This window comes from Cupressus sempervirens, chromosome 9 (genome assembly GCF_028749045.1).
Source record: "Cupressus sempervirens isolate cs-2001-9-10 chromosome 9, ASM2874904v1, whole genome shotgun sequence".
NCBI classification, from domain to species: Eukaryota; Viridiplantae; Streptophyta; class Pinopsida; order Cupressales; family Cupressaceae; genus Cupressus; species Cupressus sempervirens.
In genome coordinates this window covers 513,105,613-513,123,340 of record NC_143126.1, presented here as the reverse complement: position 1 = coordinate 513,123,340, position 17,728 = coordinate 513,105,613, and the positions used below count along the sequence as shown (strand labels likewise).

The following is a 17,728-nucleotide window of genomic DNA, read 5'->3' as shown; positions in this document are numbered from 1 at the left end:
AATGAAAGGGGAATAGAGTGCATGTGAGAATGTGCAGAACAGATTGGATGGGGTACATTGGAGAACAGAGAGTCCTTGGATCAAGAACAAAACCTCTGAAGTAAAAGGCTGTGCATTTTGATGTAAATTTATGTTTATGTTTTGTGAATTGATGTAGTTTTAAGTAGATTTAAGTTCATTACTCTCGAGAATTCTGGATCAAGAACAAAGCCTCTGAAATAGAAAGATATAACTTTGTTCTTGAGTGTAATCTCTGCACAATCATCATGTGATGTGATTCTCAAGCTAAACATAAATAGTGCTGGATGGATGGTTAAGATAGCCAACTGTCAGCTCCCGACACAACTGCTCAGGAACAACTAATTACATTACTAAATAGTAGCAAGAGTAAACAAAGTATATTTCTTTATTAGCGGCAAATTTGATTTCTACACAAATCTGAGGAGTAATTCATGTAAAGTTTCTGCTAATTCCTTACCTTTGAATCGGACTTTTGATCCTGTCTTTAAATGCTGAGAATGGTCTTCTAAGAATTCTGAATATTGATGAAGTTAGTGCTTATTTTGATTCAGATCCAATAATGAATATTTCAACCTTTGATTGTGAGGGAGTATCTCTGATATAATTCGCAGGATATAAATGCTTAAGAGGAGCAGACTTTGTTGTAGCTGTGTGTCCTTAATCTGCATCTATAACCTCCCTATATATCCTTCCTAAAGGGTATGTCCCTCAAGGGGACATAACCCTTCCTAAATTAGCACTAACTAAACTCTTCCTAAGTCGGCAATCTGGAAGACAAATTTAATAATGCCTAACTATGTGTTAGTTTAATTAAGCATCAAACTGTTGCTTCATGAGAAGTCGCCAGCTCCTAGGGAAGAGTTATATATTATATAATGCCAATTTAGAGATATATTACCATTAGAAGAGGAAGTATGGTCTATACTATCAGACCTGTAGGTTATCTAGTTAATATTTTAACACTCCCTCTTAACCTGATAATCCTACAGAGAGATATTATATCTAGCAACACCAATACAGATGAATAAGCAAGAATTAATACTCTATATTTGTTTGTCTCTTCTTAGAATGTGGTATCATACAACACATGATACAAAGTCATATTACTAAACCTGTGATATGACAAATCACTGCTACTAGTGATATTATACAGGATAAATCTTGAAGAGTAATCTCTTCATTCATCCAAGTTGTGATTTCATAGAAACTGGTATTTCTATATCACAACAAGATTTTGAGTTTTAAGATCTACCAAAATATAGGATAAACCTGGAGAATACTAAAATTCTTCCTTTATCCAATTCGTGACCCATGAATATAGCAATGTCAACATCACAATATGATCTAAAACTCATCTAGATCTTATAGTAAAATCTACCGTTTAGTACATTATCTAAGAGATCGTCATCTCTCATAATGCCTTTTATACAAGTGTTCATTATTTCAGAGATTGTCACTTCTTTAAATAATGAATACACATGGTGGAGCCCATACCAGTCAATAGCCTGACAAAATAAAATTATTTTATTAATAATCAAAAGAGTACAAATCGGTTACAACTCAACCATACCAAGTCTCCTCCTGAAATGTTCTATCTTCACTCTAGATATAAGTTTGGTGAGTATGTCTGCTGTTTGATCTGCAGTGCAAATGTATTCCAATTTTATAGAATTCCTATCTACCATGTCTCTTACATAATGGTAAGGAATTTCAATATGCTTGAAAACTGATTCACTGACAGCTTGATGGAACTCTGATTATCACAATGAATAATCGTAAGATTCATGGCTTGCCCAAATAATCCCACAAGTAACTTCCTCAGCCAAATTGCTTCTCGAGAGGCCATCGCTGCTGCAATGTGTTCGGCTTCTGTGGAGCTCTGAGCTACTGAAGATTGCTTTCTGCATATCCAAGATATCATAGCTTATCCTAAACTGAAACACCATCTTGAAGTACTTTTTCTGTCTTTAATACTTCCACCCCAATTTGAGTCGGTGAATCCATGCAAGTCTAAAGCAATTTTCTCATGTTTGAGTCCAAAATTAAGAGTGCCTTGTAGGTATCTTATAATGTGTTTAACAACAACTAGGTGAATCTCCTTCGGTTCACACATAAACTGACTTAAGACATTAATTGCATAGCAAATATCTGGCCTTTTATTTACTAAGTACATAAGGGACCTAATCATCTATCTGTAGAGAGTAGAATCTATGGAAGGTGATTTTGCTGCTACTTCCTTAAGTTTATGTAGATTAGTTTCTGTTGGAGAAGACATAGGTTTACAATTCCACATTCCAAATCTCTTCAAAATGTCTGATGTATACTTTCCTTGGTTAAGTATGATACTGTCAGAATTATGTTGTACTTCCAGTCCTAAGAAGTAATGAAGGAGTCCCAAATCTTTCATTTCAAATTCTCTAGTTAGATCTTTCTTGCACTGATTTATGAGATGATCATTACCTGTTATTAGTAAATCATCGACATACAGTATCAGAATTGCCATATCATCTTTATCTCTTTTATAATATAAATTTGGGTCAGCTTCATTCTTGGAGAATCCTAAGCCGGTGAGATACTTATAAACTCTTTCATACCAGGCCTTGGGAGCCTGTTTAAGCCCATAGAGAGTTTTCTTGAGCCTGCAAACAAACGCGTTAGGATCATGAGTTTCAAATCCTTCCGGTTGCTCCAGATATACTTCTGAAATCTTTCCATTTAGGAATGTTGTTTTTACATCCATCTGATGCACTTTCCATCCCTTTGATGCGACAATTGCTAAGACTGCTCTTACAGAGGTATATCTGGCAACAAGAGCAAAGGTTTCTTCATAATCAATCCTGTCTTTTTGAGAAAATCCTCTGGTTACAAATTTGGCTTTATACTTATCAATACTACCGTCAGCAACATGCTTTATTTTAAATATCCATTTGGAAGAAACAACAGATTTTTCTTTAGGTCTTGGAACATTTTCCCAAACATCATTTTTCATAATAGATTGGTATTCTTCCGTCATAGCTTCTTTCCAAGTTGTATATTTAATAGCATCAGAAGGATTGGTTGGCTCTATTTTGGATAAATCACTCATGTTTGTTGTGTAACCAGAGAATCTTTTAGGTCTTTTGCTTTCTCTGATTGTTCCGAAAGGTGCAACAAAGTCTTGAGCTGCTTCAACTGTTTTAATGGCCCAAAGTGGTCTTTTCTTTGAATTTTCTTCAAGGTTCATATTTTGAATTTCATCTTCGATTTCTTCTAAGCTCTCCCTCTGGGATCTAGATTCACTATTTCTTTCAGAACTAGATAAAGGAGAAGGTTCATCAGAACTTATGGCTATTTTGAATGCAAGATCTTCTTCAAAGATTACATCTTTGCTAAGTTCAATATTTTTCTGTCCAGGTATAAAAATCCTATGTGCCTTAGATGTTTTACTATACCCTACAAAAATAACTTTCCTCCTAGAGGGTTGTAACTTGTTTCTCTTTTCTTTTGGAACATGGATATATAGAGGACACTCAAAAATTCTAAGATGACTTATATTGGGTTTTACTTTAGTAAATGCTTCTTCAGGGGTTTTATATTTAAAATAGGAGTGAGGATTTTTGTTTTGAATATACACAGTAGTACAAGAGACTTCTGCCCAAAGATAATATTCTAGATTTTGATAAAAAATCATAGCTCTAGCAGCTTCTATAATTGTCCTATTCTTTCTTTCTACTACCCCGTTTTGCTCTTGATTATAAGGAACAGTGTACCTCCTCTTAATCCCTGATTCTTTACAAAACCTTTTAAACAAATCTGAGATATATTCTCCTCCATTATCAGTTCTAAGGGTTTTAATTTTATGCCCTGAAAAGTTTTTAGTTAATGTTTTGAATTCTTTAAACCTTTGTAGGATTTCTTTTGACTCCTTGCTTTTTAAAAAATAAATCCATGTTTTCCTAGAGAAGTCATTTATGAACAAGATATAATACCAAAATCCTCCAAGAGAAGGAATAGACATGGGTTCACATAAATCTGAATGAATTAATTCTAGTGCATTATTTGTTTTCCTAGTGCTATCATGAAAGGGACTTTTGGTGTTCTTACCCAGAGTACACCCTTTGCAAATACTTGGGTGGTCTTTATTTAGTTTTGGTAATACAGTAACCATCTTCTCCATAGTTGATAAAGTTTTGAAATTTAGATGCCCTAATCTTATTTGCCATAATTCATTTGTATCTGCAGCTTCGTGAACTAGGGCTTGAATAGAATGACTAGGTTTTGTATTCAATTCATACAAATATCGTTTTCTTTGACCAATTAACTTTGCTTTCTTGATAGAGGTGTTCTTAGCCCAAGTTAATACTTTGCCATTCATGAATGCAACATTGTGCCCATCATCTTCAAGTGCTATAATTGAGATTAGGTTTCTTTTAATCCTTGGTACATAGAGTACACCTTTAAGAAGAAGAGTATTTCCTTATTTTAGTTTCAAAGTACAATTTCCAATTCCTTCAATGGAGTGTGCTGAGTTATCACCAATGGTAACTTCACTGTTAACCTTCTCTGATAAAGAATCTAGAGTTTCTTTGTATCCCGTTATATCTCTAGAAGATCCATAATCAATTACCCATGCTTTATTTGAAATTTCGTTTGATAGAGAGGAATAAAAAAAATGGTTTTCAGGATCATAAGTATCTTCTTCTCTAATGATATTTGTACAATTTGCTTCTTGTTTGGAATTTTGAGGACAATTAGATCAATAGAGTCCAAATTTTTCACACTTGAAACACTTTATTTTAGATAGATCTTTCTTGGGTTTTCCATTCTTTTGATTCCCCTTTTTCTTCTTGATATACTTCTTGCCCATATAGGAGTTTGTATTAAGAACATGAAGTTCTTCATCTTCTACTTTTGGTTTCCCTCCTTTCTTTAGTTTTCTGGATTCCTCTTGAAGACAATCATTCTTGAGTCTGTTAAAAGTCCGGAAGCTTATCTCTGGCACTTATTCCTTGTGCAAATGTCTCCCATGAATTTGGCAATCCATCTATAGCCATAAGTGTTAATTCTGTGTCACTAATGATGGTTCCTATGCTTGATAGTTCATCTTTAATGCCGACAACTCTTAGGAAGTAGGAATTTATCAATTCTCCTTTCTTGATTTGAATGTGATTCAGTTGCCTTTTTAGTGCAAGAACCCTAGTTGCATTGTTTAATTCATAGGCATTTTGTAATGCATTCATCATATCAAAGGCAGTTTGATGTTTTGTAAGCATAGGTACAATATCATTTTTTACTCTATCCAAGATGATTTGAATAGCTTTTCTATTTCTTCTGTTCCATATAGATTTGTGAGGTTCAATTGGGGGTTGTTTGGATGCTCCATCAACGAATTGTTTTACATTGTTCTCTTCAAGAATCATTATGATTCTGAATTTCCAGGCTTCAAAGTGCTCTTTCCCATCAAACCTTTCCTCGGGTCTGATTGTGTATGCCATTGAGGATAGAAGATAGTTGCTAGATATATATAGAGTCTGATAATTGAATTTTTCAGAGCCTAGGTTCGACTACTAGAGCTCTGATACCATGTAAAGTTTCTGCTAATTCCTTATCTCTGAATCAGACTTTTGATCCAGTCTTTAAATGCTGAGAATGGTCTTCTAAGAATTCTGAATATTGATGAAGTTAGTGCTTATTTTGATGTAGATCCAATAATGAATATTTCAACCTTTGATTGTGAGGGAGTATCTTTCATATAACTCGCAGGATATAAATGCTTAGAGGAGCAGACTTTGTTGTAGCTGTGTGTCCTTAATCTGCATCTATAACCTCCCTATATATCCTTCCTAAAGGGTATGTCCCTCAAAGGGACATAACCCTTCCTAAATTAGCACTAACTAAACTCTTCCTAAGTCGGCGATCTGGAAGACAAATTTAATAATGCCTAACTAACTATGTGTTAGTTTGATTAAGCATCGAACTGTTGCTTCATGAGAAGTTGCCAGCTCCTAGGGAAGAGTTATATATTATATAATGCCAGTTTAGAGATATATTACCATCAGAAGAGGAAGTACGGTCTGTACTATCAGACCTGTAGGTTATCTGGTTAATATTCTTAACAATTCAACCAAATTTACTTAATGTAAATATTGGCTAGTAAATGGCTATGATCATGTTGTTTCCATTTGTTCTCTTGAAATAATTTGCTTCTCTTTTACCAATTATAAAATTGTAGTCAGCCATGTTGAGAGATTAGTAGATAGAGATGTAGCTCTACATATCTTAAAGGATGCCATGCCATTCTGATTCATCTTTGTTTGCCTCTTTTATTACCTTGGAGTTTGATTTTTTAAATTTCATCAGATTCACATTTTACACACATGGACACACCCACATTCCATCCACATGTACATTGCAGACTACATACAAGAATTCGTACAATGATACACATGGAGGATATTGCTTTCTTCTTAGGACAAGAAATACAATTTTGTTTGTTAATGGAAGGTAGGATGTTTGATATTCTGTCATAGAAATATTAGCAAGGTTGCTTGGCAGTGGTACTTGGATACTTAGGGTACGGGTACAAGTATTTTCCAAAATAGAGGACAGGGGGTGGTACTTGTGTACATCAATATTTTTAGTATAATTTAATATTTATAGAAAATCTGGAAATACGAGTCATAATAATCGTTTTTTTAAAACAAGAACAGTGATAAAGTTTGCAGATGTAATGTATTATTTTCAGTTTCAGATTTGCAATATGCTTGTAATAATAATATGCGCAAAATATTTAGAGGCATAACAGATAAGGTAGACTTTGAACATGAACAAGAAGATCATAAATCACATAATGATGACATATTGAAAATGATGAACTTCTGAGTTGAACAGTGATAAAGTTTACTGTTAGTCAGTGTTATATCAAAGTTTCAAGTTGATTATGTATTGAATCAAGTTTGATAAACATGCTGATGTGCAGACAAAAAACCAAAAACAAAAATCAGAGATCTCAATCAAGGTCCTTAGCTATGATGCTTTCCATTGAGTACCCGGTACTTGGGTACGCATCCTAGGGGTGTGGGTATGCATACCCATGCAATCTTGAATTTTAGTTTTAACTTCTAATTTCTGCCATGAATACCCTTTGTGCAAAATGGTTATGAATCTTTCCCATTATCATTCCACACTGCTATATAATGTTTCCAAGTAAGTTTGAAAAATATGTTTCATGCTGAGCTGATTGTGTAACTTGGATTATCTCTATCTTGTCAACAATGCACATAGCCATGCAAACAACAAAACAGTGAGTTACTGTTATGGAAGAACTTCAATGTGATCCTTATTGCATTAAAGGTGCAGCTGTGAAGGAGATTCCATCTGAATCATAGAACATGGGCCTCTAGGTGCAGCTGGGTTTGCCCCCAGGTTTGGCCTGGATATCTGGGGGCAAACTCGAATCGCACCTGAACCTGGGCCAATTTAGCTGAACTGAGCAACTTAGATAAATATTGATGAAAACAATTATGCAGAAAGAAATCTGCCAGAACTAGTTCATGAACAGATAATTTCCAACCTGTTGCCTTTTTAATTATAAATGTTACTTTATGAATATCTAATAGTGTCTGAAGCTATGGTTGTAAAAATTACAACAGAAAAAATGACCAATCTTTTCAGAGAATCAGCCACAAGAGAAAAGAACAAAACGAACAAAATAAAATCTGATTTATTAGAAGTTTTCCTAAAAGACAAAGTTATTTACTATTCTTTACCATTAAATATTGAAATTGTTAATATTATAGTAACATTTCTGGAATATTGGTACAAAGTCAGTTTTTTTATTTTATAAAAGAAAAATATTTGAATAACTTTACAAATAGTAGAACACAATTTGTGAAACTGTGAACATAGTAGACTCTAAAAATCAAACATACATTAGTTCTTTCACGTAATATGCTTGCTTTTTAAGACTTACAATATTTTTTAAAAATTTGACAGGAAATAATCACGTTTGCAACAATGGATATAAGATCCATGGAAGAAGAACTTAGAGAGGGGCTAAATAGAGTATTGGATATCATGCATTCTAGTGAAGACTGCATGTTTAAAAGATTGTGCAATAATAGCAATAATACAGAGGTAATACTGTGGTATTTCTGATTTGTAACATTGCTATAGTACTTTATTTATCTAGTGTATATTTGTTCTGTTTTCACATCTCATTATTGATTTTTTTGAAGTGTATGTATTTCTAGGTTGTATCTGTTTTTATCTGCATCAAAGTAATGTTCTTTGGGAACAACACACCACTATATATTTACATTACTGTTAGTAACTTATCATATTCGTGCCAATTTTTCTGGCAGCTAAATGATTATAATGATAGAATATTGCAAACCGCTTATTTCTCAAAATTGGTTGGAGAAGGAAAGTTTGAGGAGGCATTTATGAGAATACTCTCCCTACGAGATGTCAATGCTGTATTTTGGTTATGCAATCAGGTTGGACTGTTATATTTTATTTCGGTTGTTCATATGTTTCTAGTTGAATTAACTATTTTATGGAAGATATTTCTTAAATTAGGAATGGCATATAAAAAAGATCTATTGTACCGGTTTGATGCTTTTTCCTTTTATTAGAGAGAGAAAATAAAGTTTTTTATGGAAGATCAAGAAAACTTTCAGACATATAGAAATATTTGACACTCAAATTTGTATAAGCATAATTTATCCTTGAGATTGAGATTGTAGACAAGAGGTCAGACATTTTTTATAATGTTATAAATAAACAAGACAATGTGGAATTACCATTTATAGGATTAAATAATGGCTATGTAATTTCTGCAAGTTTCTCTAATTATGAGTCATTATTCATGGGAGTTTCAGGGGTTTTTATGTAATTGACTTACGGTCTTGTCTATTATGGCTACTCTATATGAACATCGGCGATCATTAAAATTGAGATACATGTGCTTGATTCTCTAGACATTGTATGACTATGAACTATCACTCATACTTTGGAGCCAAGATATATTACAAACATTAAACAGAACAATTTAATTATGAGATATCTAGTGCCTTATCATTGATCGATTTTTATTGATATATTACAATGCTCAAACTTATTTTATTCCACGAAACAAGCTTCAGGAATATATTTTGTGAAGAAAGATCTAAGTTGACATTCTGGGCCAAATATATGATTCCATGTAGGGGTTATTTCAGTTGCACGAAATAAAGTGAATATGTTTCAATACAAAGCTTAATACTAGAATAAAGGAATGAACCTCTGTTTTTTTCTCGAATCCTTACCTTTGGGGACGAGAGCACTTAACTTTGCATTTAAGTTTTAAAGAACAATTTTGGAGACGTGAGATTCCTCTACCACCTCCTAGAAGCCCAGGCCTTAAAGTTCCCAATAGGCTAAAGAAACATTTCCCAAAAGCCATCTGGGCTTGGAGCACAATCCCTGGTCCTATTAATTAAATCCTTAATTACTTCTTCCTACATTTTGTATCCTTATTAAAGTTAACCTTTGGTCTGGTTAATTGACAAATAATGATTCACATGTGTGTCAGTCAAACTCAAGCCAGTCATAGCTTTCCACTCATCAAGTTACAAGATTGGTGGTGCTGTGGCCTTGTTTTTGACTAACAATTATTTCAGAATGATTGAGTTTGCAGATGTTCCAAGATGATATAGTGAGGTTTGAGATTGAAAATGACTGATAATAGGAATATGGAAAAAGACAGCAAAAGTTCCACCCAAATCAGCAAGTTGTTATATATGATCAGGTTCTCAGTCAAAGATCATGCACATGGTCATGACCAATTTCTTTTCTGCCAGGGCATATGAAAAAGTGGCTGAAATTGACCAGGTCTCCTCCAAGGTGGTTGAATCCATAAGTAGCCTTGAGTTAGCATCATAAAATAGGGCTAAAAAGGTGTAATCCTCTGCTAGGTGCACTTGGGCAGAATCGTGAGTGAACACTGCACAATTGATTTTGATGTCAATTAATCAGTTTTCTTTCCTTTGGTTAAGTGAAAAATGGAATAACATCACTGAGTTACACATATTCATTAGCTTAACCAATCATTTTTCTGCCAAACAACATTTAAAAAGTGGTAATTGGATAAGTTATTCTGTTCCTGCTCCAGATAGTGAAAGATAACAGACTTGAGTGTACCTTTTGAAGGGTTAGAACTTAGAACTTAAGTTATTTATCCCAAAGCATGAAAAACGGGTTAAGTGGCTGCTGGCACATGATAGTGATTAACATGACAATAAAATCAGACTTGGGTGCACATATCCCTTGGCTTTTCCTCTGATTTTGTTTTCTGAAAACTTGGCTATGGTTAATGAAAGTTACACCTCAGAATGCATAAAGTGGCAGACATTCTATTAGTTTAATTCTTCATTTTTTTGCCAGCTTATAAAAAGAATGTTTGAATCTTAAATAATGTCAGTTTGGAGAAAGTAGATCATGTTGTGGAATTCAGGTGCACATATTAATAGGCAAGACAAAAAGTGATTTTTTCATCATAATCTTGAACAGAACAGAACAGTTTGGAAAGAAACTCAGATCCATTTCGCTGAGGGCTATGCCCAGGTAACTTCCTGCTGGGGTAAAATGATTTTACATTAGTGATCTGTGCCCTTGCAGAAACCATTTCAAAGTTTCAAATAACTTAAAACTGGTGTAGTTTCCTGTTGGTCCGCCACTCTTTTTTTCTGCCTTAAACTCAGTTGGCCAGTGAATTTTTTTGGAGTGTTGTGAAAGTCTAAAATTAGAAATGGTCGCTAAAACAGAAATTAGAGGTTGCAAACGAAAGATGATAAGATCTATTGCCATTTTCAGCTCAATATTAATTAAGGGTTGATGTCTTCAGCAGAAACAGAGGGTTCCTTTCTTATTTTTGTAAGTATACAGACAATTTTCAATAGCAGATCACAACATTATTTCTAGATCTCTCTCCCTTCTTATTTTCTTTGCTGCTATGTGGTCTTGGACTGAATTATTGTAAATTTTGTACAAATTCTGAACAACCAAATCTGATATGAAGCCTTTGTACTTTGCTGAAGATGGTCTTTATCAACACCAACCGGTATATACAGTCACCTTTATCTGATGTATAATTCTGCAACTATATATTTATATTTTCTATAATTCATAAGAGGCAATGAATGCTAAGGAGCAGACTTAGTATTTCTTATGTGTCTTTTATCCACATTCACACCCTATTTAAATATAGTAACAAGGGGTATGTCGTTATAAAGGACATGTCCCTTCCAAAGTTGGCCTTAATTGCTCTCTTAAAATTGGCGACTTTACAAGGAGACATATTGTTAATATACAAACTAACCAAGATGATTAGTTAGTCTTTGACTATGTTGCCCAAATGAGACGCCGATATCTATTAAGGAGAAGACAATTATTTATAGGACTAACTTACTAAGGGATTTTATGCAAGAACAAATTTGTACGATTTGTAATCAGACCAGTATGATATATCAGTGTTACAAAATTAAGACTCCCTCTTAACTTGATAATCATACTAAGAGATAACATATCTAGCAACATCAATTAAGATGAACAAGCATAGATTAATGCTCTATATCTATTTGAATCTTCTAAGCATGTGGTATCATTGAACACATGATACAATGTCATATTACTATACTTGTGATATAACTTATCACTTATACTAGTGATGACTGTATTACATGGAATGCAACATATAGGATAAAATCCAGAGAATGATTAAATTCTTCCTTTACCAAAGTTGTGACTCATAGGTACTGGCAGGCTTATATCACAATATGATCTTGAGTTAAGATCTACCAGTTCACAGGATAAAATCCGGAGAATGATTAAATTCTTTCTTTATCCAAGTTGTGACTCATAGGTATAGAAATGTCTATATCAAAATCTGATCTTGAACTCATCCAGATTTGACAGTAGTTCTCTACTATTTAGCACATTATCTAACAGATTGTCATCTCTCATAATATCTTTTATACAAGTGTTCATTTTCTCAAAGATCGCCACCTCTTATATAATGAATACAAATGGTGGAGCCCATAATAGTCAATAGCTTGACAATAATAATTTTAACTCAAAATTATTTCATTAATAATTAAAGAATATAAATGTATTATAATTCAACCATACCAAGTCTTTTCCTGAAGTGATATCTCTTCACTCGAGAGAGAGGTTTGGTAAGAATATCTGCTGTCTAATCTGTAGTGCAAATGTATTCTAATTTTACGATACTTTTGTTTACCATATCTCTTACATAATGGTAAGGAATTTCAATATGATTGAACTTGTCATGGGAAATTGGATTCATAGAAAGCTTGATGAAACTTTGATTATCAGGATGAATAATAGTAGGATTCATGGGTTGACCAAATAATCCCACAAGTAACTTTCTAAGCCAAACTGCCTCCCAAGAGGCTATTGCTGTGGAAATGTATTCAACTTCTATGAAATTCTATGCTACTGATGCTTGCTTTCTACATATCCAAGATATCATCACTGGGCCTAAATTGAAACAACATCTTGAAGTGCTTTACCTGTTAGTAACAATTCAAGCCGAAAGTTAAGAGTGCCTTGTAAGTATCTCGTAACGTGTTTGATTGCAACTAGGTGAATCTCCTTTGGCTCACACATAAACTGACTTAAAGCATTAACAGCATAGCAAATATTAAGTCTTATATTTACCAAGTACATAAGAGAACCAATCATCTATCTATAAAGAGTAGAATCTATGGAGGGTGATTCTGCAGTTGCTTCCTTATGTTTGTGTAGATTAGTCTCCATTGGAGAAGACATAGGTTTGTAATGCCACATTCCAAATCTCTTTAAGATGTCTAATGTATACTTTCCTTCATTTAGTATGATGTCAAAATTTTGCATTACTTCCAGTCCTAGGAAGTAATGAAGTAGTCCTAAATCTTTCATTTCAAATTCTCTGATTAGATCTTTCTTGCATTGATCTATAAGATGATCATCACCTATTATTAGTGAATCATCAACATATAGTATCAAAATTATCATATCATCTTTATCCTTTTTATAATAGAGATTTGGATCAGCTTCATTCTTGGAGAATCCTAAACTGGAGAGATACTTATCAATTTTTTCATATCGTGCCCTTGGAGCTTGTTTAAGCCTATAGAGAGCTTTCTTGAGCTTGCAAACAAAGACTTTAGGGTTATGAGTTGCAAATCCTTTAGGTTGTTTCAAATATGCCTCTTCTGTAATCTTTCCTTTCAGAAATGTTGTTTTCACATCCATCTGATGCACTTTCCATCCCTTTGATGCTGCAATAGCTAGAACTACTGTTACAGAGGTGTATCTAGCAATTGGAGCAAAGGTTTCTTCATGATCAATTCCCTCTTTCTGAGAGAATCTCCTGACAATGAATCTGACTTCATATTTTTTAATGCTACCGTCAGCGGCATCCTTGATTTTAAATATCCACTTAGAAGAAACAACAAATTTTCCTTTAGGCCTTGGAACAATTTCCCAAATATCATTTTTAATAATGGATTGTTATTCTTCCATCATAACATCTTTCCAAGTTGTATGTTTAATAGCATCTGAAACATTGGTTGGTTTTAATTTAGATAAATTACTCATGTTTGCTACATAACTAGAAAATCTTTTGGGTCTTTTGCTTTCTCTGAAGGTTCCAGATGCTGCAGCGAAGTCTTGTGCTTCCTCTACTGTCTTAATAGCCCAAAGTGCTCTTTTCTTAGGATTTTGAGTTTCTTAAAGTTTAAGATTTTGAATTTCATCTTAATTTCTTCAATGTTCTCTCTCTAAAACTCAGATTCACGATTTTCTTCAAAACTAGGTAAATGTGTGGGATCTTCAAAACTAAGGGCTCTTTTGAATGCTAAATCTTCTTCAAATATTGCATCCCTACTAAGTTCAATTTTTTTTGAGCAGGCATGAAAATTTTGTATGTTTTAGATGTTTTACTATACCTGACAACAATACCTTTCCTCTTAGAGGGTTCTAAGTTAGTTCTCTTTTCTTTTGGAACATGAATGTATACTGGGCAGCCAAATATCCTAAGATGGCTTATATTAGGTTTAACCTTAGTAAAGGCTTCTGCAAGAGTTTTATCTCTAATGTGGGAGTGAGGACTTCTATTTTGAATATAGACAACAGTACAAGAGGCTTCTGCCCAAAGATAATATTCTAAATTTTGATCAATTATCATAGCTCTTGCTGCTTCTACAATTGTTCTATTCTTCCTTTCTACTACCCCGTTTTGTCGTGGGTTAGAAGGAACAGTATACTCCGTCTTAAATTTTGGTTCTTTATAAAACTCTTTAAACAAATCTGAAGTATATTCTCTTCCATTATCAGTCCTAAGAGTTTTAATTTTCTGTCCTGATAAGTTTTCAGTTAAGGTTTTGAATTTTTTAAATCTTTTAAGGATTTCTTCTGATTCTTTACATTTTAAGAGGTAAATCCAAGTTTTTCTAGAGAAGTCATCTATAAAAAGTTTATACTACTAGAATCCTCCATGAGAAGGAACATACATAGGTCCACATAAATCTAAGTGGACTAATTCCAAAACATTGTTAGTTTCTCTAGTGCTATCATGAAATGGACTTCTGGTGTTCTTACCAAGAGCGCATCCTTTGCATATGCTTGAATGATCTTTATTCAACTTAGGTAAACTAGTAACCATCTTCTGCACAATCGATAAGGCTTTGAAATTTAGATGTCCTAACTTTCTGTGCCATATTTCATTTATATTGTAGAGTTTCTACAAATTCTGAACTTCGAAATTGAAACAATGCTTTTCTACTTTTGCTGAAGATGGTCTTCTATAATTTAACTTTTATGAAGTGCTACCAATAATATAAATATTATTTTGGAAATGTTTTATCTCTGCAAGTATTCATATAGGGCAGTATTGCTAAAGGAGCAAACCATGTAATTCGTGTGTCCTTTATCCACAAACATACCCTATATAAATAAGGCAACCTAGGGACATGTCCCTATCTAGGTCAGCCCTAAATTGTTTTCTCATAATCGGCATCAAAGGAGGAATAGCTTTTGTTAGTAATGAAACTAAGATTAGTTAAGTTTATACTCAAATAACATTATTCCAAAGGAGATGCCGATCATGCCTAAACAAGGAACAATTATATATAGGCCTTTATTATAAAGGCATTCTATGCAAGATTAGGTCTGTACGATCTGTACAATCAGATCAGTATGAGATCAAAGTTACATATTTAACACTCCCTCTTCACTTGATAATCATACTGAGAGAACATATCTAGCATCATCAATTAAGATGAATAAGCATAGATTGATACTCTATATCTATCTGAATCTTCGCATGTGGTATCATCAAACACATGATACTGTGTCATATTACTATATCTTTGATATGACATCACTGATACTAGTGATAACAATATTGCAAAGAATACAATATACATGATAAAATCCAGAGAATGATTAAATTCTTCATTTATCCAAGTTGTGACTCATAGGCACTGGTAGTTCTATATCAGAACATGGTCTTGAGTTAAGATATACCAGAACACAAAATAAAATCCAGAGAATGATTAAATTCTTCATTTATCCAAATTGTGATTCATAGACATATAAAAAATGTCTACATCACAATATGATCGTAAACTCATCTAGATTTGACAATAGTTCTCTATTGTTCAACACATTATCTAAGAGATCGTTATCTCTCATAATGCCTTTTATACAAGTGTTCATTATCTTAAAGATTATTACCTCTTAAATAATGAATACAAATGGTGAAGCCCATAACAGTCAATAGCCTGACAATAATTTTTTATTTATTAATTATTTAAAGAATACAAATGTATTATAATTCAACCATACCAAGTCTTTTCCTGAAGTGATCTATCTTCACTCGAGAGAGAGGTTTGGTAAGAATATTGTTGTTTGATTTGCAGTACAAGTGTATTCTAATTTTTTACAGTATTCTTGTCTACCATATCTTTTATATAATGGTAAGGAATTTCAATTTGCTTGGACCTATCATGAAAGACTGGATTCACAGAAAGCTTGATAGAACTCTGATTATCATAATGAATAATAGTAGGATTCATGGGTTGACCAAATAATCCCACAAGTAACTTTTTAAGCCAAATTGCTTCTTGAGAGGCCATTGTTGCGGCATTGTATTTAACTTCTGTGGAACTTTGTGCTATTGATGCCTACTTTCTGCATATCCAAGATATCATTACTGAACCTAAACTGAAACAACATGCTGAAGTGCTTTTCCTATTAGTAACACTTCCATCCCAATCTAAGTTTGTGTATCCATGTATGTCAAAGCCAACTTTCTCATACTTGAGTCCAAGGTTAGGAGTGCCTTTTAAGTATCTTATAATGTGTTTGACTGCAACTAGGTGAATCTGCTTAGGCTCACACATAAACTGACTTAAGGTATTAACAACATGGCAAATATCAGATATTTTATTTACCAAGTACATAAGAGAACCAATCCTCTGTTTGTAAAGAGTAGAATCTATAGAGGGTGATTTTGCAACTGCTTCCTTAAGTTTGTGTAGATTAGTCTACATTGGAGAAGACAAAGGTCTATAGTTCCACATTCCAAATCTCTTCAAGGTGTCTAATGTATACTTCCCTTGATTAAGTATGATGCTGTTAGAATTCTGCCATACTTCCAATCCTAAGAAGTAACAAAGGAGTCCTAAACGTTTCATTTCAAATTCTCCGATTAGATCTTTCTTGCATTCATCTATAAGATGATCATCACCTGTTAGTAGGAAATCAATATAGTATCAATATTATCGTATCGTCTTTATCCTTTTTATAATAGAGATTTGGATCAACTTCATTCTTTGAGCATCCTAAACTAATGAGATAATTATCATTCTTTCATATTAGGCCCTTGGAGCCTGTTTAAGCCCATAGAGAGCTTTCTGGAGCTTGCAAACAAAATGTTTAGGGTTATGAGTTTCAAATCTTTTAGGTTGCTCAAAATATACCTCTTATGTAATTTTTCCATTCAGAAATGTTGTTTTTACATCCATCTGATGTACTTTCCATCCTTTCGATGCTGCAATAGCTAGGACTTCTCTTATAGAGGTGTATCTGGCAATATGAGCAAAAGTTTCTTCATAATCAATTCTCTCTTTCTAAGAGAATCCCTTGGCTACGAATCTGGCTTTATATTTTTTAATGCTACCATCAATAGCATGCTTGATTTTAAATATCCACTTAGAAGAAACAACGGATTTTCCTTCAAGTCTTGGAACAATTTCCCAAACATCATTCTTAATAATGGATTGGTATTCTTCCATCATAGCATTCTTCCAAGCTGCATGTTTAATAGCATCTGAAACATTGGTTGGTTTTGATTTAGATAAATCACTCATGTTTGCTGCATAACTAGAAAATCTTTTGGGTCTTTTGCTTTGTCTGAAGGTTGTAGATGGTGCAGCAAAGTCTTGTGCTTCCTCTACTGTCTTAATGGCCCAAAGTGGTATTTTCTTTGAATTTTGAGTTCTCTCAAGATTAAGATTTTGAATTTCATCTTCAATTTCATCAATGTATTCCCTTTGAAACTCAGATTCAATATTTTCTTCAGAATTAGGTAAGGGAGAGGGATCTCTGGAACTTAGAGCTCTTTTGAATGCTAAATCTTCTTCAAATATTACATCCCTACTAAGTTCAGTGTTTTTTTGAC

General features: G+C 33.4%; 1 protein-coding gene across 6 annotated transcripts in view; it reads left to right on the top strand.

The window, feature by feature from the left end:
• Window positions 1-17,728, top strand: part of LOC149539611 (varicose-related protein-like) — a 195,239-nt gene that overhangs the window by 142,727 nt on the left and 34,784 nt on the right. For all 6 annotated transcript variants that reach the window (XM_089800837.1, XM_089800840.1, XM_089800839.1 and 3 more), the window contains 2 exons: window positions 7,996-8,136; window positions 8,364-8,498. In XM_089800837.1, the coding sequence (XP_089656963.1) occupies window positions 7,996-8,136; window positions 8,364-8,498 (276 nt within the window). The remainder of the gene's footprint in view (window positions 1-7,995; window positions 8,137-8,363; window positions 8,499-17,728) is intronic.